This window comes from Crinia signifera, chromosome 6 (genome assembly GCF_055691185.1).
Source record: "Crinia signifera chromosome 6, ASM5569118v1, whole genome shotgun sequence".
In the NCBI taxonomy this organism is placed as follows: Eukaryota; Metazoa; Chordata; class Amphibia; order Anura; family Myobatrachidae; genus Crinia; species Crinia signifera.
This window is the reverse complement of record NC_139222.1, coordinates 116006797-116032796: the sequence shown is the minus strand read 5'-3', so window position 1 is coordinate 116032796 and position 26000 is coordinate 116006797. Positions and strand designations below refer to the sequence as shown.

The 26000-nt window shown below is 44.6% G+C and overlaps 1 protein-coding gene across 7 annotated transcripts in view; it reads left to right on the top strand.

The window, feature by feature from the left end:
* LOC146008023 (uncharacterized protein C17orf113-like) overlaps nt 1-26000 on the top strand; it is a 294190-nt gene that overhangs the window by 240845 nt on the left and 27345 nt on the right. For all 7 annotated transcript variants that reach the window (XM_083146887.1, XM_083146885.1, XM_083146884.1 and 4 more), the window contains one exon: nt 10340-10450. In XM_083146887.1, coding sequence (XP_083003013.1) covers nt 10340-10450 — 111 coding nt within the window. The remainder of the gene's footprint in view (nt 1-10339; nt 10451-26000) is intronic.

Sequence of the window (26000 nt, the reverse complement as noted above, 5' to 3'; positions counted from 1 at the left end):
CCCCTACTCGAGTGACTACCTGGTCCATTCAAGTACCTGCTACATGCACGCGAGACTGAATTGAAAAGTAAGTGCTGTTTCAATTTGACACACAGACGCATATTTGAAGGTTATTTCCCTGACAAAGTACCCGCTATGTGAACGCGAGACAGAACTTTAAAGTAAGTGTCTGTCTGCTACATACGTCCAGGGAGGTGATCATTCAAATCGGTCAGACTCTACTACCGAGTGAGGATCATATTGCAACACTTATCTCCCGTGTCATCCACACTAGGAGATTAGTGTTTGTATTTGCACCCAGCGCTAGTGACGGTCCATTCTTGGATTTTTGTGCTACTATATTGGGAGATAGATGGTCTCCAGGACCCATTTGAGCTGCTTATCATTCTTTTGATTCTGCGCATTGCTTCACGCCAGGTTACAAAATCATTCTGTCTGCTATGCTGTCTATGCTAGACAGCACAAACATTTGAGGAGACTGATGCAGTGATAGAGTAGCCAGTGTCCAGGCGCTGTGGCTGCCTTTAGTGGGGTATGTGGCTCTGGGAACTGGTATAATTTTTACTTTTTTTAGATAAGTGTTCAGCCTCCTGCCACTCTGAGTGTTTGGTTTTTTTCCATGGTAATTGTTACATTGTGCCACTGAATTTTTATTGAAGTAGTACAGTAGGTGCACATTTCAGCCATGTGCTGACCTTTTTAACCCTGTGAGTGCTAACTTCTCTATGAAAGATGTGCATAATATACAATACAAATGCCAGCATCACAGCATCACTCACATTTGTTATATAAATTCAAACAAAAATATGTTGTGTAATAAAAGATTATGGGTGAAATATACTAAGATGTGAAATACACTTCACAGGTCATGTTGCTATGGGCAACCAATCAGAAGCTATTTCTTATTTATTTACCACCCTCTAGAAGATAGTAGACAGGATGTGATTGGTTACCCATAGCAACATGACCTGTGAAGTGTATTTCACATCTTAATAAATTTCCCCCTATATATATAGTAATCATTACAGGTCATTATGATGAATAAAAATGTTTGCTTGGCGATATTCACACCTATTTTGCCAAATTCACTTGGCACTCAAAGGGTTAAGGGTTCCTATGAAAAGGCCAACAAACAGACAAAGTGGCATTCCAGCAGAGATTAACAAAATCACTCTACTACTCATTGTTTAATTTACCAGGGACAGACGCTTTCTGTCACCATTACATTAAGGTAAGCGCTCAGGTCACCATAAACTAAAATTGGTGAGCACTCTATGGTTTCCGAACTCAATTCCCATGTCGCCCTAACAGGTTTACAGATATCCATGCTTTAGCACAGATGGTTAAGCATGTACTAATTAACTCACCTATACATCTTGTGGCAAACGTAGCAACTGAATGTTCACATACATCTTGGGGTACCAGATTGCTGTTGTTTATTCATAATAATGTTACAATGGCAGAGACAGCATTAGGTGTGGTGCCAGCAACCATATCCATAAAGTATCCATTGTCCCGTGACCCTGTTTCGAGCTACACAAGTGCATTTCAATCACTGTGCCACTGCCACAACACTCTAGTGTGCCATGACAGGTTCTCAAATGTGCTGCTAGAGATGCCCGAGCCAGTGTACAGCCACCGTCACCAGTTCAACTATTATTTTGGCAGCACTGGTCTTTACTGCTCCAGTGCTGTGTTTGTATCCTGAACATATGAGTCTACCCCTATGTGACATTAGTGGGTCCAGATCTGTCCACTGGCTCCTCCTCCTTCTGTCATCTGCTAATCATCATTGGTGTGCAGCGGCTGCTGTTTCTCCCTCTCTCACATGGGGCCTTATTCTAGTTCACTCTTTCTGTGCACTGCAGGGGGGCAGATGTAAAATGTGCAGAGAGAATTAGATTTGGGTGAGTTTTTTTGTTTCTGTGCAGGGAAAATACTGACTGCTTTATTTTTACACTGCAATATAGATCTCACTTTGAAGTAAAACCCCACCCAAACCTAATTCTCTCTGCACAAGTAACATCTGCCTCACCTGCAGTGCACATAGTTTTGTCCATCTAAGAAGGATTTTGTCAGAAAGAGTGAACTAGAATAAGGCCCATGGTCCCAGTGTCAGCCCTAGTGTTCCCATGTTCAAGGGCTTGTTGCTCGGGGGACTGCTTGGAGAACACATAGGCCACAAATTGGATTTATAGATGAGAGGTCACAGGGAGCAAGCTGCTTGGGTATCCTGCTGCTACAGTATACTGTCAACACTAGCTCCCTATGAGCCCATGATGGCAGCTGGGCAGTGACTTGTATGGTGTTCACATGAAGGCATTATTATTAAACTTCTCTTAGTGCCGAACATACATAAAAAGATTGGATGGTCTATAAATAAAACAGATAAAATGTCTACAACCAGAAGTAGTGTAAGTGTCCTGGAGAGTCCGTTCCTATAGATACCCTAAAACACTGAAGGAAGTAAAGTGCAGAAAGGCAGTTACCGCCCTGGAATAGATGGTACACTGTACAGCATCCGCTTATGTCTGTGTGGTCGGCCCAATGCTGGTGATAATAACCGTTATTAGAGATGGGCAAAGTGACTCACTAAAGAGAGCGGGGATCAATGAGTGTTCTGTGAAAAGATCCAGTTCTTTTGGGTAACTCAGTGACTCGCTTTGAACAAAAATGACTTATTGCTTATCAAAGGTAGGTAGCTGTCTGCTCAAGTGCTGGGTATATATACCTAATTTGAATAGGTCAACATAAAAAAAATACTACATGAATAGGGGGTAGAGATGTTATATAATTCATATAAGAGACTTAGGGTATCTGTATAGGAAAATATTAGTGTGTATGGTATGGGGCTTAAATCATACTTGCCTAATTTTGAAAACTAAGTTCAGGGAGATTATAGTTGGTAGTAGAATTTAGCACAGCGCCCCATTGAGGGGGCATGTTATGCTCCACCCAAAGGGCGTGCCTAGTTTCATATATGGAAAGATTGAGAAAATAGATTGTGAACGCGGCCCCTAGAAGTGTGGGTGTGCACTGCTACATCTGAGAGGAATCTTTTAAATTACTTATATCCAAATGTAGATGATCCCCAAAGCAGTTAGGAGGAGTTACTACATGTATACTTGCTAAAGGGAGGGTGCAGGTGGAGGGGGAAGAGGAGGATAGGAGAGAGAGGACTACTTTGTCCATTCTCTTTACCTGCTGCCTCATGTCCTGGCCATCCCTGCTATGCTCACTTCTTGCCTCAGGTCTCCTTATCTGCACCTCATGTCACCTGTCTGTCTCCCCTTCCCTCTAGATTGTAAGCTCCTTAGAGCAGGGCCCTCCTCCCTCCTGTTCTCACAGCACTCTTCTTGTATTTCAACTACAGCTCTTAAGCTGGGTACACATATATACAATTGTCGGGCAGTTCTTCCGTTCTGGGTTGGACGGCCGTTCAATTGTATATGTGTGTACGCTGTCCCGTACGAGCGATAAACGGCAAAAAAACTGTCTTGACCATCCATACTCGGTCGGTCGACGGTTCTTTGCTGTTCAATTTTCATCCGACAGGACGGCCCCATATCGGTACAAAAGTGCATTGTGTACGCACGTTCGAACGATATGCTGCCATCCATGTGACTATACTTCCAAAGCTGGAACGCCCATGTACCAGGTACCAGCAGCCGGGAGCAGCGAGACTTGAACAGAAGATGCCGGGGTGGTCGCCAGAGGAGCAGGTGAGTAGGATTTCCTTCCCCAGGTACCCCTTTGGATTACTACGGATCCTGGACCCCGGACTATTCAGCCCTGGAGCCCCGGACCCGGACCAGCCCCGGAACCAAACCACTGGACCGGACCCTGGGACCTACCGACAGGCTCAAGATAGGTAAGTATCAGTGTGTTTGTGTAATGTATGTATTAAACTTTTATTTTTCTAATGTGTCAGTGTGTATTTATTTAACTATTTTTTTACTGTGGAACTACAAGACCCAGCAGGCCCTTTAATGCCCTGCAGGCTGGGACTTGTGGTTCTCCAAGTCCCAGCTTGCGGGGGAGGCTTGCTGGGACTCATAGTTCCACAGTTTAAAACAATAGTTTTTAAATCTATTTTTTTTACACTGAATCAGCCCGGTGGCTACCGCACAGGGCCACCGGGGACAGCAGCAGGTTTCAGCCTGGTCAGGTAAGTCCTGGAGGGGGGGGGGAACCCTTTATTGGGGGGGTCCCCACTTCCCCAGGACCCCTGGCCAGGCTGACCGGTCAGAGGGCTGAATGCTTTGGCCGCGAGACCTTATATAATAGGTGTCCCCCGGCTGTGGCATTACCCTGCTGGCTGGTTTGGCCTGGGGCTGGTTCTTAAAATACGGGGGACCCCTAGTCATTTTGTCCCCCGTATTTTGGGAACCAGCCCAGGACCTGAAGCCTGGGGCTGGTTTTAAAAAATCAGTGAAGCCCTATTCGGATGTCGGATTTCCTGATTTTTTAATACCAGCCCCGGCTCTTTCAGCCTGGTGCTGGTTACGGCTGTGGGGGAGAACCCCACGCCGTTGTTTTTTTTTTTAAATAGATAAAAGGGTGACTAAAATGTTTGCTATAAATATGCCCTAACCAAGCCCATTATGATAATTTTGGTCACATGTGACGTGTCAATATTCCAGTTCACTCTTTCCGACAAATCCTTCTTAGATGGACAAAACCATGTGCACTGCAGGGGGGGGGGCAGATGTAAAATGTGCAGAGAGAATTATGCTGCTTTCCCACTGCAGACCCGTTTTAAGTTACAGGTAATCTTAAATGGTATTTAGCATTCCCACTGCAGCAGATTACAGTTTTAAATGCCATTTAAGTACCATTCCCATTGCAGGTAAAACGTTTTAGCTCTTCAAAACGTTTTTACAGCACAAATGAGTGCCTGTGACTTTAATGGGCTTTTCAGGGTTAAAAAGGTGCACACCCACAGTTGTTTTCACATAATAAAAGGTGGGGGAGGGGCCAGTGGTGCGTACAAATTCCGCAGCCGTCGACATTTGTGCTATGTGTCGGCTCAATTTAACCCATGGTGGACAGTAATATATACATTGCTGGCCAGTGCCAGCTATGTATATATTACTGCCTAATAACTAAATCATTGGTGCCCAGTGGTGCCTGTAATAAATAGATTGCTGACATGTGCCAGCAATCTATTTATTACTGGCTTAGGATTCTCATTGGTGCCCAGTGGTTCCAGAAATATATAGATTGCTGGCATATGCCAGCAATCTATATATCATGGCTTACGATTGTCATTGGTGCCCAGTGGTTCCAGAAATATATAGATTGCTGGCATGTGCCAGCAATCTATATATTACTGGCTTAGGTTTGTCATTGGTGCCCAGTGGTTCCAGAAATATATAGATTGCTGGCATGTGCCAGCAATCTATATATTACTGGCTTAGGTTTGTCATTGGTGCCCAGTGGTTCCAGAAATATATAGATTGCTGGCATGTGCCAGCAATCTATATATTACTGGCTTAGGTTTGTCATTGGTGCCCAGTGGTTCCAGAAATATATAGATTGCTGGCACATGCCAGCAATCTATATATCGCTGGCTTACAAAATAAAACATTGGTGGCCAGTGCTGCTCCGTGTGGAGCAGGACGGAGGGAGGCGGGGCATGTGGCCGGACCAGCGTCGCTAACGGCATCCAGCCGCAGCAGCAGCCAGCCGGACACAGCGGGGCAGTGTGGACAAGTGAGTATAATAGGAGGGGCGGGGGGTGGCAGCGGGGCGTACCGCCGGGCTGAAAGTGGTTAATCTTTCAGCCCGGCAGCGCACACACACGGAGATGATGGCTGAAAAAATCAGCCATCATCTCTACCGTTTAAGATGCATTCCCATTGCCTCTTAAACGGTAGATTACCGTGTAAAACCCTGCTTGGAAAACGGGTTGAAATACCGTTTAACTTTAAACGGTATTTCAACTCTGGCGCTTTCCCACTGCAGCCTTAAACGGTATTTTCCCCTCAAAAATCGGCAATATGCCGTTTTAAGGCTGCAGTGGGAAAGGGGCATCAGATTTGGTGAGTTATTTTGTTTCTGTGCAGGGTAAATACTGGCTGCTTTATTTACTGCAATATAGATCTCACTTTGAAGTAAAACCCCACCCAAATCTAATTCTCTCTGCACAAGTTACATCTGCCCCACCTGCAGTGCACATGGTTTTGTCCATCTAAGAAGGATTTTGTCAGAAAGAGTAAACTAGAATAAGGCCCAATGTGGGCTAGGTGAAATGAGGGAGATTGCTAGACTAATCAGGGAGAGAGAAGAGTGCCGCTATTTCAGGGAGTCTCCTGTAGAATGCAGGAGGGTAGGCAACTATGGCTTAAATATATAAGCACAATCTGTATGTAAATATGTTGTATTATTAACACCCATATGCTGAGTCATAGGAATCTCTGTTTTGGGCATAAAGTGCTGTGTCACATATGTGCAAGGTGTATGCTCAGACGTATAACCAGATAAGCTTACACAAACAGTTTATAGGCATAAGAAATGATCAGCTGCTTCCATTTGCAATTAGGTGACAATAGTAGTTTCTGCTTCCCTTTCCTGTTATTCATCTCCAAGTGTAAGGGGATGCATGTACAGCCTGAGTACGGGACATGGGCTCCACATTACAAAGTGGCTTACATTACGCTAACAGAAGTAAACTAGCCTCAGACGGTGAGGACAAATTCGGCATCAACCTGTATGGTCAGTATACCAAATAAGTTGGTGTACGGGCAGTTCTTCAATTTGCACAATAATAGAAGTACATTATTCCATCAGAAAGGATGAGAAGGTTGCACACATTATTTATTTAACAGTTTCTTATATAGTGCAGCATATTCCGTTGCGCTTTACAAAGGAGACAGTGATACAACAAACAGGATATTTACAGACAGTCAAAAGGTAGGTAGGTTTGCATTTTAGAAGTCACCAGACAGTACATATCTGTAAGCCTGGTGGACAAAAATAATTTCTGTAGATATAGTCTTCTATTAGGTGTAGGGAAAAAATAGACACAGAATCGAGTCTTTGGTAGATGACTTTCCCCAATCTATAATACCAGCATTGTCCTCGCTCCTGGCCTGAGGCTTAGCAAGATTATCTTATCTCTAGGATGACTGTCAGGAGAGAGGCTGCGTTTTAAGGCCGATCGTATTTCTTTGCGAAACTATTTAGCCAAGGAGACAGGTGCATCTGTCTTCTAGGCATTAAGCTGGAAGGGTGAGAGGTGTTATCAGGGACCCAAATTCTGGTTAGAGGAGTGAGCTGCATGACAATGTTTGATGATTAATGGGAATCCAACTTACCCTCAACCACAACGTCAAATACATCACAGACTTAGTCATATTATGTTTGTGCAGAATATAAATGCACAACAACGCTATAATCAGACATTTATGTAGTCTTTGCATGTTAATGATGTCATGAGACTTTCATTAAAGTACCTATTATTTTCTCTAAATAAATCATTATCATTATAAAGTAATCTAAAGTAAAAGTTAATTTAGAAAAATAATTCCCAATAATATGCTGCCCGCATAAGAAATCAATACTCCCTGACTATTTACTGCAGTCAGGGTGCCAGCCAGTAATGTGCCAGGACAGTTATTTTCTGCAGTCACAATCTGGGCAAAACTGTCAGAAAGAGGCAGATTTAGACCCGTGGGGTCCTAGACAAGATACCGGTTTGGAGCCCTCCTCAAACAATCCATATGCATATTTTAAGTGAACTGACTGCCCACATACAGTGGAGTTCTTATTTTGGATTCTTCTCTGGAGGTGCATTGGACATTTGGATTTACTGTGTGCATTAAGGAAGCAGTGGTAATCATCCCGGGTATCACCACTGTATACTTACGCCTATTTGAGAACTTAGATTATACTATCAGGTTCTCCACCATCCATGGTAATATGCCATTTAGTTTAATTCATCTTCCAGCTTGATTTTTATTATTTGTTTAATAAAAGGTTTTACACTATATATACCTATCCATTTTGTTTTTGGGGACACACGCTCTGGTATGGTCTATCTCACGATTGTGGAGGATTGCTCTTAGACCTATATTCGACAGATCTGCCATCTATGTGGATCCCATATAACCTATCATACGGAGAAGAGGATCGTTCACTCTATCAGAGGAACGTATGGTATTTGCTTGTATATATCTGCCATTATATACTCGGAGAAGAGGAACGTACCTTCACATTAAGGGACATTTGGTCAGCTGCAGCATTAGCGCCATTGGAGGGCACATCCATCTATCCCTTGTTTCTATACAGTGGATGAAATCCAATCAAAGAACACAAAAAGGACCTTGGGAGTGTAGGCAGGTCCCTGTGACATAGGTGCCGATTTATGTTTTTGCTGGTGGGTGCTCAAGCCAAAAATATAGAGAATCAGAATCCAAATCATCTTTATTGGCCAGGTATACTTGCGTATGCTTGGAATTTTTTGTGGTAACAGTGCAGCATCAATCAGGGAACACAAAGGGGGTGGGAAGAGAGGCATAAACATACATCACATACATTTCACAAGTATCTAGAACAGTTCGAGTTAGTATTTAGTATTTGGTACGTTCAATACGGTTTAGTTGGTGGACAGCTATTGGGAAGAAGCCTTTTGTAGTTCTTGTCGTCTTTGCTGGGATGGACCTAAAACGTCTGCCTGACGGAAGGGGTTCAAACAGGTTGTGGCCAGGGTGTAGCTTGTCCGCCAAGATCTTTCCTGCACGCTTATTGACCCTGGCTAGGTATAGTTCTAGAGGAGTTGCTTCATGGGGAAGGGGTGTGGCCACAAAATAATACCAATTTATATTATGGATCACAGTGTTCTCCAATATTCAAATTACGGCAACAGAGTTCCATATATATAAATGCCCCCACAGTGCAGGTACATAAATGCCCCCACAGTGCAGGTACTCCACGGACAGAATACATACTGTTTCCCAGGTGGCGGGTCCGGTGATGTGGGTGCTGCAGCCGCAAATTAGCAAGTTAAGATAGTGGCCCAGCAGCGGGAATCAGGCCCGTGGGTGCTTATCAATTTCCGTGGGTGCTCGGGCCCTTGAGCACCCACAGAATCGGCATTTGAATATCTTTATGGACCATTGGGATGTGCGGGGCTGTAGGTTGCCTTGTGGAAATCCTCTTCTGTCAGCAACCCCTTTCAGTCCCATGCAGCCGAGAACACGGTGGAGGTTATTCTGATTGACCTCTAAAACAGCAAAATTCGCAGCTTTGCAGGTCATCTAAACACTGCCCACACAAACATCCGCCCCCCCCCCCCCCCCCCCACCTTGCACGCCAACCATTCAATGATTTCTTTAGCGCTTACACACATAAGACACCTCTCTGGTGTCTTAGATCTGCGGCGTCCCTGTATAGGAAGAGGCTGTGCAGCTGATATCTGCTGACATCAGCTGCCCGTCCCCCGCACCTGCATCACGGGCAAATTTCCATGGGAATGCCCTGAAACGCTGGGCGTTCCTATGGGTGCGACCACGTCCCGCTGCCCCACTCCCCTCACCCGCACTACTGTAATCAATTCGCCGTGCTCACTCACACAAAGCGGCTGCACATGCACATAAAACTTTATACGCATGCACAGTCGCTAAACATCGCTCCCCTGTGCAAACGTGCATGGAAGCAAAGGGACCAGATTAACCTCCTGTGTGTGTAACAGCAGTCTCCTTATCTCGGTGTCTGCTAATGCTCTTTAGTGTGAGCTTTGGATGCGTGTTCCTGTGCACATCGGAACGGATCCTTGTCATTTAATGTGCAGCAGATAAGATCAATCGGAATCGGACTATCAGCAGCACATCACGGGTGCTTCTTAGCCTGTCAACATGACAGAACCACAGAACATTAATGCTCCATTGGGCATCATTGGGCACCGGTGTGAAAAACACTTGAATTCCTCCCATAGATGTGAGGGGTGGATTTAGACTTTTATTATGTAGGATACATGTTTTCATTTCTTTTTTTTAACCTATTTATTTCTTTTTTCTGTGTGCCCAGCACTGGTCTGGGCACACAGAAGCCATTCACACAAGCACAATGACTAGATTTTCTTTCTCTGATTCCGTGGAGTTGTCCCTGTGATAATTTGTTTAATTGAGTCGATAAGTGATTTTTTTTATAATTAAAGTTGCAAAAAAAAAATCTATATTATCATTGAAGAGTTAGGAGTCAAAGATGAAGAGAGTGGGGTGTAGTTGAGCAGCTGCTTCATAAAGATAAGTGAATCATAAAACGCAATCCTTAAAAGCTGTAGCATTAGAACACTGATTGGTTGTCATTCCAAACTTTGAAATATCTCCCTTTGCAGATGGACCCAGTGCAGAAAGCTGTTATAAACCACACCTTTGGTGGGCCATCTCCTCCAAAGAGGAAACCTTTTATATCTTGCAATATTTGTCACCTCAGGTTCAACTCCCTGGTAAGAATTAATAATTTATTTATTTATTTTATTTGGGGGGGGGGGGGGGGATGTCTTCTTCAAAGCAAAGCTTTATTTGTTTCTTGTGCCTCCTTTGAAAGCTATTCTACATTGCATAAGGTGCTACACTTGTGGCAGGCCCAGTGGACAGAACTCGACCAGGGAGCATTCACTTGAACATAGTCATGGACTAGGGGAAATACTGTACAAGTGAGCCACGTCCCCATTTTTCATCCCCAAACCCACGAAATAGATGCTACACACATGTGCATCTATTCACCACCCAACTCTTAACCCCTTCCCGCGCTATACTGCGCCTATTGGGTAGAAAGGCGGAATAGTGTCTGAAAAGCAGGACTGTCTCCAAATATTGGGACTGTTGGGATGCAAGCAGTAGGGCTTATTCACTGTAGAAAACACATTTGTAACAGAGCGAATCTGCTTCTTTGTCTGCACTATTACTAAGTATTACATACCTGTGGTCAGGTTAGTATACACTAAGTGGTACAGTTACTAAGATGGGAGTTCTATTGAATATGGGATGTTGTCCATAGCAACCAATCAGATTCTATATATTATCTTCTAGAAGGTGCTAAATAAATAAGAAGTAGATTCTGATTGGTTGCTAAGGGCAGCATCCCATCTTCAATTGAACTCCCAGTAAATGTACCTCTAATACGGGGTTTCCCATTGTCCAGCACAAAAAAGTGGATGATCAAAACACTGGATAAAAGCCTGCTCAGCTCAGACAGATTACCCCAGCTATGGGCAACCAATCTGATACTATTGATTATCTTCCAGAAGGTTCTACATAATTAAGAAGTAGATTCTGATTGGTTGCCCACAGCAGCATCCCATGTGAAATAGAAGTTCCATCTTAATTTTCCCACTACGTGAGCACTACAACATTTCTTAAATTATATTACTTAGAAGGTACCCCCCCTCCCCTTTTTGTCTGTGCATGGGGGGGGGGGTCAGCCCCAGTGGTATCACCACTGATATGTTTATATTGGAGGTGCCGATAGTGTGTACAGGGCTTTATCGTATTATTTTATATATTAATATATTAGGGAACAATTGCATTCATTGTATGGTAAATTATTGATCCCCTAATCTAGGACAGTGGGACATTATTTAATAGATTTGTGATCATTTGAACCTGAAAATGACCTGAGCATGTACATATACAGTATACAGCAGCTCACTACACAGTTAATATTCTTCATGTAGCCTTGAAAGCTTTATTGGAACCTACAATTATCCAGTAGGTACAGTATAACCCTCTTACCTGAAGGGATAGGGGCTTTCACACGCGGCCGGAGTGAGGTGTAACCCTCCATACGGGTGGGGAGCTGGACTAAGATGGGATGTCGGTATAGCAATCAATCAGATTCTATCTATTATCTAGCAGGTGCTACATAAATAAGGAGGGGGGAGATTCTCTTTCTATAGATTGTATGCTTGCAGCAGGGCCCTCCCACCTCCAATGTCTGTTGTTACCCAGTTTGTTTTATCACTGTCTACTATTGTAAAGCGCAACGGAATCTGCTGCGCTATATAAGAAACTGTAAATAAATAAATAAGGTAGGGGGAGATTCTGGCGATGCCCCCTGCGGCGGAAGGCATCGCCAGAAAAATCTGGCGATGCCCCATAGAAGCCAATGGGCTTTTAACCCACCGCCGCCCCGCAAGGACCCCCGCCACCCCGCATCGCCCCCTCACCTGTGTCCGGGCAGCACAGAGCTGTGCTGCCCGGACCTGTGACCTCCTCCCTGCACTGATCCTCTTCCGGGTGCAGGGAGGAGGAGGGCCCGGCGCAGCAGCAGCGCTGGGTGTGGGAGGGAGGGGGGAGCCGCCAGGACCTGCTGGGACCCGGCGACTCTCACGGTAAAGGACAGCTCTTAATGCAAAAGAGCTGTCCTTTGCTATAATTATCGCATATGTTACTGCATATGCGATAATTATGTATGCGAAGGGGGGCAGAGCTGAGCGGCGAATATTAGAGAATCTTGCCCCTCGTGAGCAACATCCTATCTTCAATAGAATTCCCATCTTAGTAAATGTACCCTTGTGTTAGGGAAATAACCTGCACAGTGCCCCCACAGGCTCATCCCTATGATGGCAGTCTACCTGTGATTTTTCCATCATTTGTCACGACCACCATGCCACTTACCCGATCCCTCTGTGCTGTCCCTAGCCCCAAGACCTCTGACAGGTCATCTCCTGCCCTGGCGCTCACCTCCGTTGCTGGTTCCCATGCTGGTGGAGTGCATGCTGACAGCGGTGGTGTTTGCTCCTGTGCCAGGCGGGCTCTGGGTAGCGTGAGACATGAGCCGGCATGATGGATCCGTGTCAGGTCAGGCCTCTGGCTGGACACGCCGGCTGCAGCGCCTCCGCCACAATCACCGCAGGCTGGTTTCCGTCACCATCGCTGGCGGCGGCCATCTTTTGGGATCCTTCAGCCTATGCTGCGCGGCTCCATTCAGTGAGGTCAAGTGGCAAGCAATCACCGCGCAGCTCACCCTTCAAATACTGACTTGCCGGGCAAGACCGGCAGTCAGTACAATGATGTTTACCCGCACGCATCATTGATCCTCCCTGGCTGTCTGTAGTTGCTACTACAGTTCTTGTGCCTTCGGTGAAGTCTTCTTCAAGTCTCCTGCTGATCGTTTCACTGCCTGTACCATATCATCACGGAACCTGCTGCCGCCTATACGGATAGGACAAGGTTAACCCCCAAAGGGGTAATATCTTCTCCCTCATTCCTGACGGTTATTCTCTGTGGTCATCCCTGGTTCTGCAGCCACGATCCTACTCAGCACAGATTCATTCGGACTTCATCGGACTTCATCATCTAATCCTTCTTCATCATCCAATTCTTCTTCAACCATCCAATCCTTTTTCCAATCATCCAATCCTCATCCAATCATCCAATTCTTGAACCAATCATCCAATCCTCATCCAATCATCCAATTCTTCAACCACTCATCCAATCCTAATCCAATCATCATCCAATCATCCAATTCTTCAATCAATCATCCAATCTTTCTTCCAAATGCTCAATCATCTAATCTTGCAGTTATTCAATTATTCAATTACCAATCATCTCCAAAGCTCTTCCATAAGTATTGTATTTTATTGACTTTATCATTTATCAGAAACTACAGTTTTATTATTGTGTCATCATTCATATTCTGTACCGCAGTATCTTCATTAAATAAGGTTTACTTTATTCAATTGCTTCACTCCCTTCTGTCGTTAATGCAACAGCCCTACATCAAAGCACCCAGTCAAGACTACAGGGGAAATTTAAAGGGAAGGGAGATTTAGAAAGTGAGAGATTTGTTAAGAAATCTCCAGGTTTTTTTAAAGCGGCAATCATTTACACTGCAAAACCAGTTTGATTTTGCAGTGTACATGATTGCCGCTTTAATAAATCTGGAGTTTTCTTACCAAATCTCTCACTTTCTATATTTCTCATCCTATTAAATTTCACCCTATATTTCCTATATAAAGTATACATTACAGGTCATTATGACCAGTGGCGTAAGTAGAATTTTTGCCCCCCCCCCCTTCCCTTAGCCCTCCCACCCACCTTCCCAAGTGAAGTTAAACACCCCCCTTACCCCTCCGCATGCTGCCGCCGCATTCAGGGTCCCGGCCACAACGCAGATCTTCTCCTGGCTCCGTCTCCTCCTGCAGTTCTATAATGACCATCACAAAATGGCTGCCCCCTAACAGCAGACAGTTTTTAAGGATCCTAGAGGAGGCCCGCGCCTCCTCTAGCATCCCAAAAAACTGTTTACTGTATGGGGGCAGACATTTTCTGATAGTTATATTTCATTACAACTGCAGGAGGAGACGGAGCCAGGACAAGATCTGCGCTGTGGCCGGGACCCTGAATGCGGCGGCATGCGGAGGGGTAAGGGGGTGTGTAAGTTTACTTGGGTGGGTGGGAGGGCTAGGTAGTAAGTTGTAACTATAGCCCCGCAGATCGGCGCCCACAGTCCCTCAGCGCCTCCCCGCCACCGCGGGGGCTGCGGGGCTATAGTTACTCCACTGATTCACACCTATTTTGACAAATTCAAAGGGTTAAGGGTTCCTATGAAAAGGCCAACAAACAGACAAAGTGGCATTCCAGCAGAGTTTAACAAAATTATTTATTATTATTTTTTAAATCTAAAATCTCTCTACTCCTCATTGTTTAATTTACCAGGGACAGACACTTAAGGGGAAATTTACTAAAGGAAATTTGGGTACTTGTGGAGTATCACGGCTCCCACGATGGCCATCACACGGGAAAAAATCGTGGCGTGGAGTTGAGAATAGAAAGTGTGGCGAGCACAGTGAGCCACCGAGCCCGAAGCATGGCGAGCGCAGCGAGCCCCGCGGGCTTCACAGGTGTCCGCGTACCCTCGCGGGGCTCGCTGCACTCGCCACGCTTCAGGCTCGCTGCGCTCGCCACACTTTCTATTCTCAACTCCACGCCGACGTGGATAGTGGGGGTATGAAAAGGTCGTAGGACGCGTACCGCCGCCCCTCGCGGGCTCGCTGCGCTTCAGGTTCACGTTGATTGTGGGGGTGGTACAGCCTCAAAAATGACATTTGGGGACCATTGAACATGTTTGATACTAATTTCAATGCATTTGGATGCATTTCTGTTAAAAACGCATGCGATTATGAAAAACCCGGTAAAACCGGCAAAAATCACATCCCATCGCATGCCACTATATATGGCATGCGATGGGAGCCATGATAATCCACAAGTACCGAAATTTGTAAAAAATAGGTGTAAAAATAGGTGTATTTGTATCCAGAAATACACTTATTTTTGACATTTACTATCCCGAAAATACGGCAATTCGTATTCGTGTTGATGTGCTATCAATACGAATACAAATTGCCATATTTTCGGGATAGTAAATGTCAAAAATAAGTGTATTTCTGGATACAAATACACCTATTTTTTACAAATTTCCTTTTGTAAATTTCCCCCTTACTGTCACTATTACATTAAGGTAAGCGCTCAGGTCTCCATAAACTAAAATTGGTGAGCACTCTATGGTTTTCCAAGTCGCCCTAACAGGTTTACCGATATCCATGCTTTAAGCACAGATGGCTAAATCAAAGTTATGCAGGTACTAATTAACTCACCTATACATTTTGTGGCAAACCTTGTAGTAACTTTATGTTCACATACATCTTGGGGTACCAACAGCATTAGGTGTGGTGCCAGCAATCATATCTATAAAAAATGTATTGTCCCACGACCCTGTTTCGAGCTACACAAGTGCTTTTCAATCACTGTGCCACAACACTCTAGTGTGCCATGACATGTTCTCAAATGTGCTGCTAGAGATGCCCGAGCCAGTGTACAGCCACCGTCACCAGTTCAACTATTATTTTGGCAGTCATTACACTGCAAAACCCGTTTGATTTTGCAAAGTAAATGATTGGCGCTTTAATAAAACTGGCGTTTTCTTACTAAATCTCTCACTTTCTGAATATATCATCCTATTAAATGTCACCCTACATTTCCCAGGTGCATTTGATGCTGATGTTACAGGATTCTCGCTGGAAGTTTCCCCCTTTTTTTGCGCCCACTCAAATACGCTAGTTGCCACACAGCCAACAGTGGCTGTGAGTCAATGTCTAAGTTGTTATTTTGATGTTCCGTGTGCATGCTCCATTTGCAGGTCATTTTTTTTTCTTCTAATGATGATATTTACTTTCAGCATTATTTTATTTTGGGCTTTATAATATTAAATAGAGACTGATTCAGCTGAGACGTATGTCATTTTATTAAGCACATAAGTAACATATCATCCAAACAAGTGTCAGTGCTGCAGGAAGGGATTTACTTGCAGAATGCAGACACTTCTGCAGCATCAGATTCGCCATGTTCGGTGATGTGCTCAGAGCTGTGGTTGGCAACATTTCCTCCTGTCCCAGTATGAACACTTGCACCCTGTGGTCTCCAATCAACATGCTGATTTGATGTGTGTCTGCAGGCTACCTCTCCCACAGAGAGAAGCGGTGTCTTTTCTTCCCTGTGGCATGTACTCCTGTTCTCTGTACCATTGTTACAAGTAGGAAAAGAAACAACCAGCTCTGAAGGTTAACCAATACAGAACTGTTACAGAATACCAGGATGTTACCTATCTAGATTAGTAAAGTGGACTAGAATGTGCAGACACATCATACATATATGAAGAAGAAAAGTGGCAAGACAATATTTACCGATTTTCTTTTATTCATTTAAATAATAATCTTTTTGCCTGCCAGTGCCACACCATTACAGTACCTATACATATACTGATGATGGTGTGGCAGTCATATCTACTGTTAGCAGTAGCAGAGTTAACTAATGCCCCTAGGGTCAGTTCCAAGCTTCAAAGATTTACCCCTGGAAACTGTATCCTTGGAAATGTAGTTATTTATCACATGCAGAACACAATTCTATCATATCCATACTGAGTTCTGTATATATATAAAGCACCTTGTACATGTTTGTAATGTTTTGTATGGGAACTATTTTAATGTAGCAATGTAGCACACGCTCTGATCCCATGGATAATGAGTGCAAAGGAAAAGAGAATCAACATGCAAATTTCCTCACTTGCTAACCTGACTTTGATGAATTGACCCTATTATCGCAATGGGCTGTGTTTCAGAGGGCAGAGAAAGCTAACATTACAAGGAATAAATGTTATATTCCGTAGCCCCCAACGGTTGGATTAATTTACCATTGGTAAACAGAACAGTCAAGGATTAAGTATGAGGCCAAATGCACGTTGGAGATATTTGTTTACACATTTAGCATGAGTTCTTATAAGTCTCTAAAAAGTTGACCGTAGGGGAAAAATGGGTACTTATGTAATATCTGGGCTCCCATTTTTCTTATGAGACCGCGTCCCCTCGCAGGGCTCGCTGCGCTCGCCTTGCTTCGGGCACGGTGGCTCGCTGCGCTCGCCACACTATATAAAATCAACTCCATGCGTAGTTGGAGAGTAAGGGTATGAAAAAATGGGGTGCATTTAACATGGGAGCCCAGATAATACATAAGTACCGAAAAATGTTTTACTAATTGTATGGGTGTGGATAATTAGGACAACAGTGTCCTATTAATCAGTAGGTCAACAACTATAGTTCAACCTAGTGTGACATGGATACAAAGGTCGACATGAAAATGTCCGACACATGAAAAGTTTAACTCTCATTTTTCATTTTTTTATGTCTGTGTTGACATATGTAGACATGGACTGCCAATTAGTGTAATGCTTCCCCTGGCATGGCATGCTTCAGCCCACCCACCGCTTCTCTGCTCCTCTGCGATGGACTCTCTCTCAACAGTAGCAATAGAAGGCAGCAGCAGGATAGGACCACCCTCCCCCCTTGCACTGAGTAACCCCCGTGCTACCGAGTTCACCAGCACTCCATTGATGGCACCCTTTCACTGTCGCCACAGCCGCCACCCCGCAATCCCAGCACCGTCAGCACTCCTGCACTGCCCACATCGCTGTCTCCCTCGAACTGAGGACACCTTCGCCACCCTTTAACTGAGTACACCACTTGCACACCTGTACTGCCGGCACCTCGCTCTGAGGACACCTCCAGCATCCCTGCACTGCTAGCACCCCACAGTAAGTGTACTATTGACCTTTCCGAACCATACTGTAGACAACCTACACTGTAACCAAACAACACTATATCCCACACTGTATCCAACCTTCTCTGTATCCCATAATGTACCCAACAGGCTCTATATCACATAACAAGGGCGTAACTACCATTGGTGCAAGGGGTGCAGCTGCTATGGGGCCCAGAGCTGAAGGGAGCCCACCTTTACTGTCTAAGTAATATGTTTTACATACATTTATCACCATCAATTGCTAAATAGGGGGCCCTTACAAACTTTTGCTATGGGGCCTACGAATATCTAGTTACGCCCCGTCCCATAATGTATCCAACCGGCTCTATATCCGCCACTGTATCTCACCCACACTGTATTTACCCTGCATTGTATCCAGTCAGTACTGTATACTGCACTGTATCCGACCCACACTGTATCCATCCCATATTGTATCTAACCTACACTGTATTCTAAACTATATGTAATCTGCACTGTATATAACCCTTACTGTATCCTGTAAGTACAAATACTTTATCCAATCTGCACTTTTTCCAAACCACACTATATTTTGCACTGTCTGACGCGAACTGTATTTGACTTGCCCTTGTAAATGTAAATGACAGTGCATCTGTTCCACACTGTACAGTATCTTGCACTGTACCCTGCACAGTATCGGATGCACACTGTATCCTGCACTGTATAAGATGCACACTGTATCCTTTACTTTATCTGATGTGCCAGGGTCGTAACTTCCAGAGGTAATGGAGGCGCCTGCTGATTCATGCTTCAGAATCTTGTGAGTCTGACCCGGATCCACTGCCCAATGTCACATTATTTTTAAAAGAATAACTTGCAACTGGGATGAGTTTACGCCTTTGTGATGTGCACTGTAATTTGATCTATATCCAAGGTGCACTGTAAATCTGTGTTGGCTGATGCAGTGTGGTGTAAACCTCTGTGTGTGCCAGTGCAATGTGGTGTTGCTCTGCATGTGTGCTGCAGCAGTGCAGTGTGACCCTCTATGTAGCTGCAGTGGAATGTGTACTTTAGGTACTTGCGTAATAGCATGGCGCCTGACTAAGCTATGTTTTCAGCATAGGCTAAGCTACGTTGTCAGCGTAGCCTAATCGCTGCCTAGCGTAGTCAACGTAGTGACTCTGCGGCAGCCCTGCGTAGTCAGCGCAGTGTCCCCGTCAGGCAGCTAGTCACCGTACTATCCCCAGGAGCTGCAGCTCTGTCCCGGCAAGCCTAGTGAGTGCTTCTCACACAGCATCGGTAACCGCCAGATCCCCTACGCTGGCGGACGCCGGTGGAGAGGGGATCATGCTGGCGCCGGCGCAGAAGCGCTCCATCTGTCTGAGACACAGGAGTGTCTGGCGCTCCTGCGTCTCATTAATTATTGCGGCAGGGTACGGCAACCCTGCCCGTGTCCGCTTCAGGGAGACAGGGTTAGGGGGTTTGGTAGCACGTACGTCTCGTGCACAAAGGGGGGATGCGGGTGCAAGTGCGTCTCATGCACAGTAAAGGAGGCATTTGACAGTGCTACATGTTACATACTGGCAAATGCCTCCTTTTTAAACCCCCACTATCCACGCCGTGCCAAAGCGTGGCGGGCAGACACGTTACCCCCACTATCCATGTCGGCGTGGAATTGATTTGTATAAAGTGTGGCGAGCGCAACGAGAGGACGTGGATTACTTTACATGTATTCACTGTCCCCTCACGGGGCTCGCTTATAAAATCAACTCCACACCAACGTGGATAGTGGGGGTTGAACAAGTCGGGAGGACCCGTAACGCGTGCGCTCACCATGCTTCGGCCAGGATAGTGGGGGTGTTTTAAGAAAACATTCACACCTGCCATATCATACATCTGAGACAGTAATGATGACATGTGTTAACTGTTAACTGGATTTCAGTGAATAATAAAGAAGAAAAAAACACAACAAAGTACAATAATATCAAATAACATGACAAAGAAAATAATAAAACAGTTATTCTTCAGTTTCTGCATTCACGGCAAATGCAGCTGTGTCTGGATTTGTGTCGGCTGCTTTGTTGGCCGTTGGGAGCAGAGTTAGGGCATATAGATTCCACTGGAAAGGGTTTTCTGCGCTGAGAGTTTTGCGCCAAATATATTCCTGAAGAAATGAGTCCATATTTTTGCGCGCACTTGCAAGATCCCCAAAGCCGTTCGATGTTTTGGGTATGAACCCCAGTCTCCGGGTCCACGAAATTATACCGGTGGTTTACAAGTGCATGTTGGTACCCTTCCTGCTCAAGCTGTTCAGTGTTGTATGCACGCCAGCAATCGGAATATATAGTCGTACCCGGTTCTATATACTTGTTGATGGCAGACATCAGGGTGCTGGTGTCACGTCTGGCCACAGGCGTTACAAAACACTAGTGTCTCAGGATATGCTTTCAAACAACCACTCTTGAGGCAGGATGCGTCCGACATGACTTTTTCTCTGGACAAAGAGACTCTCGTCCACCTCCACTATTTGGCCCGGACCGCCAATCCGGCGTTGGGGCTTCGACATTAAATCCAGGATGCAGGCCTCACGCATCACATTATTATACAACACAGTGGTTTTGTTCAACAACTTTTTTTTTATATATACTCTTTATTAAATTTCCATTTAACCAAGTACAAGAAAACCGATCCATTCAATCATAAACATACTCTCAATGGATGGGTATCATTAAAAATTTAAGACAAAGAAGGAGAAAAAAAAAAAAAAAAGAAACCATACAGTATACTACATATTCACTTTAGAGGTCTGGAGACAAAAAACCGAGGGCTCTATTACTCTTTTCCATATGCGGCTAGGGTATAGTTAAATAATCAGTTGATTAAAGGAGTGAATAGTTAGTTAGGGGCAGAGGAGACTTGTTCATTACAACCTTGACCTGAGATGGTTATGTTCGCTGAAAATACATCTAGCATTATTGCAGTTAGCGTACACATTTGGAGGAGAGTGATAGATTGTGGACAGGGGGGAATTGTTTTGGCGTCCTCCACCAAAGTTGGTTATATTTACCAAGAAAAACAGACCGACTTTGATGCACCAACATAGGCTTGTGGGACTTATTTACTTGTTGTATCTATTATCTACGAGACCAATGGTCACCCATGCTTGAGCAGTAAGTATCCTTGCTAGCTTCTATTTGGGGAGTGAGAAGGGGAGGGATAAATCACCCTCATTACATTATTTGAAGTGCCTTAAACATAAGTGTTTTAGTTATTTACATATACTTGCTTGTGAAATACTCTTATTCTTAGTGCTTAATCATTACATATTCATTTAAACATATTCATTCCTTGTGCTCTATTCTCAATTGCAGTGCTTCACATCATATGAAAAGAGAAGGAAAAAAAAAAAAAAAAAAAAAGTGAAAAGAAAAAAAAAATAAAAAAATATATGAATAAAAAATAAGCAGTTTTTATAACAAATATAATAGTGATCATAAACGCGACGTTTAAACTTTGTGCCTAGACCTCCTCGTGTTACAGATAATTTCTCCCCGTTTTTGTATTATACTCGTCCCTACTCCCACCCCCATCTGGCCCCCCAGGGCCTAACAACCCCTGTATTTCCAGTATCTTGAAGCTAGCCATCTGTCCCATATCTTATGGTGCTTTGCAGGAGCATTTCTTTTCTGGTAGAGGTGCTTTTCTTGGTCAACTAAAAAATTTACACTTTCTATCCATTGATGTATGCCTGGGCCGTGCGGAGCCATCCATGTTCTAGCCACTTGCACTTTTGCTATTGCAATCAGCCCTTGAATATAAGCCCTATCAGAAGTTCCAATTCTCCTGTCAGTTATCACATTCAATAAGCAGCATTTTATAGTAATTACCTCCCCCGGAATCCCCGTTTCAGTTATTATGTTCTCTACTTTACCCCAAAACTCTGCAACTAATTGGCACTCCCACATCAAATGGACAAATGTGCCTTCAGATATTTTACACCTTGGACATATAGTAGAGGATAGACCATTGTACTTCACCAAGCGAGAGGTCGTCAAATACGCACGGTGCAATACGTAAAAGGACACTTGCTGGACCCTAATGGCGTTGGTAACTTTGAAAATTGAGACCGCCATTTGCCATTCCTCATCTTCCAGCTGACCCAGATCCACCTCCCACTTCACTCTCAAAGCACCCAGATAATTATCCGAAGTGGTCTGCCCCAAATGGTCGTACAGCCTAGAGGTGGAACATTCCCGACCTCCCTTCCTAATTGCTTTTTTGATAGGGGTTTCAGAAAACACTAGTGGGACGTTATGGAATCGTTCCTGCAGCAGGCTCCGCAATTGCAGGTACCGGAAGAAGTATGTTTGGGGTACCCTGAACTCCTCCCTTAATTGCACAAAGGACTTCAGTACACCGTCAACATATACTTGGCTCAGATGTCGTATTGCATATTGACCCCATGTTGCGGCCAGCTGCAGATTATCTGTGGTTTTCCGAGCATCTGCCAAGGGGTATTCTGGGTCTAACCCCTTCTCTCCTTCAATTCCCCCCGCCTCCTTCCATATCCTAATCGCCTGCACGACCAAGGGAGGATCTTTTATTCGAGTGTAGCCCTGTAGTAGTCTTGTTAATGGATCCACCCCAGGTGTAGATACCTCTACCAGTGCCTTAACCATCTTGTTCCCTTGATCCTGAGTTACCCACGCCTTCATTTGAGCTAACTGCGCTGCAATATAATATCTCCTCATATCTGGCGCGCCCAATCCTCCCTGCTCTCTGCTTCGCATTAATACTTTAGACTGAACTTTATGCCTTGCATTATTCCAGATAAATGAGAACATAATACTGCTAATCTTTCGGAAGATTGGCTTTGGGAGTAGGATCGGTGAATGCTGAATAATGTACAAAATTTTAGGTAACATAACCATCTTTAGTAGATTCACACGCCCCAGCACTGTCAAAGGGAGACGGCTCCAGGTTTTACATTTTTTTACCAGCTGATCAACCAGAGGGTCGATATTCAGGGAAATAAAGTCCCCTGGATCCCTAGAGATCCAAACACCTAGATATTTAAATGATTCGACCCATTGGAGAGGAGCCGGCAGATCTGTGGAAGGAGTGCCATTCCCCGCGACTGAGAGGACGTGCGACTTACTCCAATTGATATGAATCCCGGAGTGATCCCCAAATTCATTAATTACTTCCAAGATTCGCGGTAAATCTGGGATATAATCTGCCAGATAGATCAATAAGTCGTCCGCGTATAATGAGATAATTTCTCTCTCGTCCCCCACTCGCAGACCATGGTTCCTAAACTGGGCTCTTATGACGCAGGCCAGGGGCTCGATAGCCAGAGCGAACAAGACTGGTGACAGAGGACAACCCTGTCTTGTCCCTCTTGTCAAAGAAAAAGAAGTTGACGTCCATCCTTTAACCGAGACCCGGGCCTGCGGTTCGGCATACATAAGTTGCAACCACTTCAGAAACCTGGGTCCAATTCCGAAAGCCTTTAACACCTCCCACAGGTACGGCCACTCCACTACATCGAAGGCCTTTAGTTGTCTCTCACAAAAAGAAATGCTTGTAAGCTCCTCTGCCCATGAAAATATAAAATGAAGAAGGGCAAGAAATGGGATATGACAGCCTTGAAACCAATGTGCCGCATGGAGACTTACCTTCTTTCGGCAGGTTTTAATGTGGCAGCGCCACATACACTCCTTTATACTCAAGCGCATTGGGTGGCCATTAAGACAGGTTTGTGTGAGTGTCAGCAAATGGTGCTGTTGAAAAAAGAGACTGACTTTACGCTGCCTGCGGGAACACTACGCTGAATCTGACAGGGATGCTGACTACGCTGGCCGCAGGAACACTACGCTGAATCTGACAGGGACGCTGACTACGCTGGCCCCGGGAACACTACGCTGAATCTGACAGGGACACTACGCTGAATCTTACAGGGACGCTGACTACACTGGCCGCGGGAACACTACGCTGAATCCGACAGGAACGCTGACTACGCTGGCTGCGGGAACACTATGCTGAATCTGACAGGGACGCTGACTACTCTGGCTGCGGGAACACTACGCTGAATCTGACAGGAACGCTGACTACGCTGGCCGCGGGAACACTACGCTGACTCTGACAGGGACGCTACGCTGACTACGTAAGGGGCGCCTTGCTATTACACAAGTACTGTACTTTATATTGTATTGATTGGAGTAGATTTTATATTACTTCCCAACTGTGCCTAAATGATTTCTATCTGTTAATAACCATTGAATTTTGTTATGATTAATATGATATAAAGTTCATCTAACCTAAAATTAATCTACTGGCATCTTGACTTGAAAATTGTGCATGTAACCATCCATAGTTGGATGAGGTCTGCTGTCATGGGTTAAACAAGGCATGCTGCAGAGGACAGGACTGCCAGGCTGTGTGTGCTGTACTGCATTGTCAGTCTCTGCTGAGCAGAGGCTTATTGTGGCTGCCTCTTATCAGCATTTTGCAGGCTTGCCATCAGTATGCACCTCATTATCCCTACAGTAATGTCCTCTGAATGCAAATAGACCGGCTGCCAGCCTGGAGCCCCCCATGCAGTGTACAAATCTCCTCCAGCCTCCTCTCTGTGTAATCCCCCCACCTCCCTTTGTGGATATTCTGCAGTAGTTGAAAATGTTACAACATCTCTGCGTGGATGTGTGGCCCCCACATCTTATCTCCAGCTTGTGAGACAGCATTTGCTGAAGCACCAGTCTGACAAAGACTTTTGCCTATAGGATCTTGTGGTCAAAGCTGGTGTAAGATTAGACCTGCTGCTTTTTATTATTCTTCACGAAGAAAAGACAACCAAAACAATGTGGTCTTGTATTTGTTTACTATTATTTTGTTTTATTTTCCCTCTCCCACTTTAATATGGATAATATATCCTTGTTCTGATAAATATCTGTGCGACATATATGTGCTGACTGAGTTGGTTATATTTCACAAATTGTGACTTACAGCGCAGATGCAAACGTACATATTTCTGTACATCCTATTCTGAGTGATGTGGAACCTGGCCAGGTTTATGTTTCTGTTCAATGGGCATTTCATGCTGGAAGCTGGGCAGCATCAATGTAGTCTAACACAACTGTTCTGTTCTGATGCGATGACATCATGAGGACAACATGTCTAAAATGTTGACAGTTCATTACTGTTTACATGATCAATGTCGACAACATGAATGACAACATATCACACCACACCCTACAAAGCACACGTCATCTTAAGTAGGCTTCACAAACATGGCCTTAAGCCATGTACACATGCGCGATTTGGCCAGGCGGTTTATAATAGATAGTCAAAATCGCCTAGAAGATTACACAGAATCGCTCAATGTGTTCACTGCAGGGTAAAGCGATGCGCAGCCCCGCGGTGTGTCTATCGCCTGTCTAAATAGATTGTGCAGGCAAGTACATTTTGACGCGATACTGCACAGTATATTTGCCTGTACACAATGGCTGTGACTGGGGATGGCAGCTGACTATCTCCAGCTGCTATATCTCGGGGTGTATACACGGTTGGGTGCACACACGGAGAACTTTTAACAGGAGATTTTGACTAGATAGGCAAAATCTCCTAGAAGGTTAGCCAAAATCTCCCTATTTTTCCCCTGCTTAGTCAATATTGTCTAGCAGAAATTGCTTAGTATAGATTGACTGTGCAGGCAAGACAATTTTGACTTGATCATAGACTATCATTGCTTAGACAAAATCGCTTAGTCAAAATCTCTAGTGCATCTAGCCAAAATCTCTTCCAAATTTGCTTAGTCAAAATTGTCCATTAGCCGAAATCTCTCCGTGTGTACGCCGCAGGTGATTTTGACTAGATAATCAAAATCTCCTAAAAGGTAAGCCAAAATCTACCAGTTTTTCTCTTGCTTAGATACCAATGCTT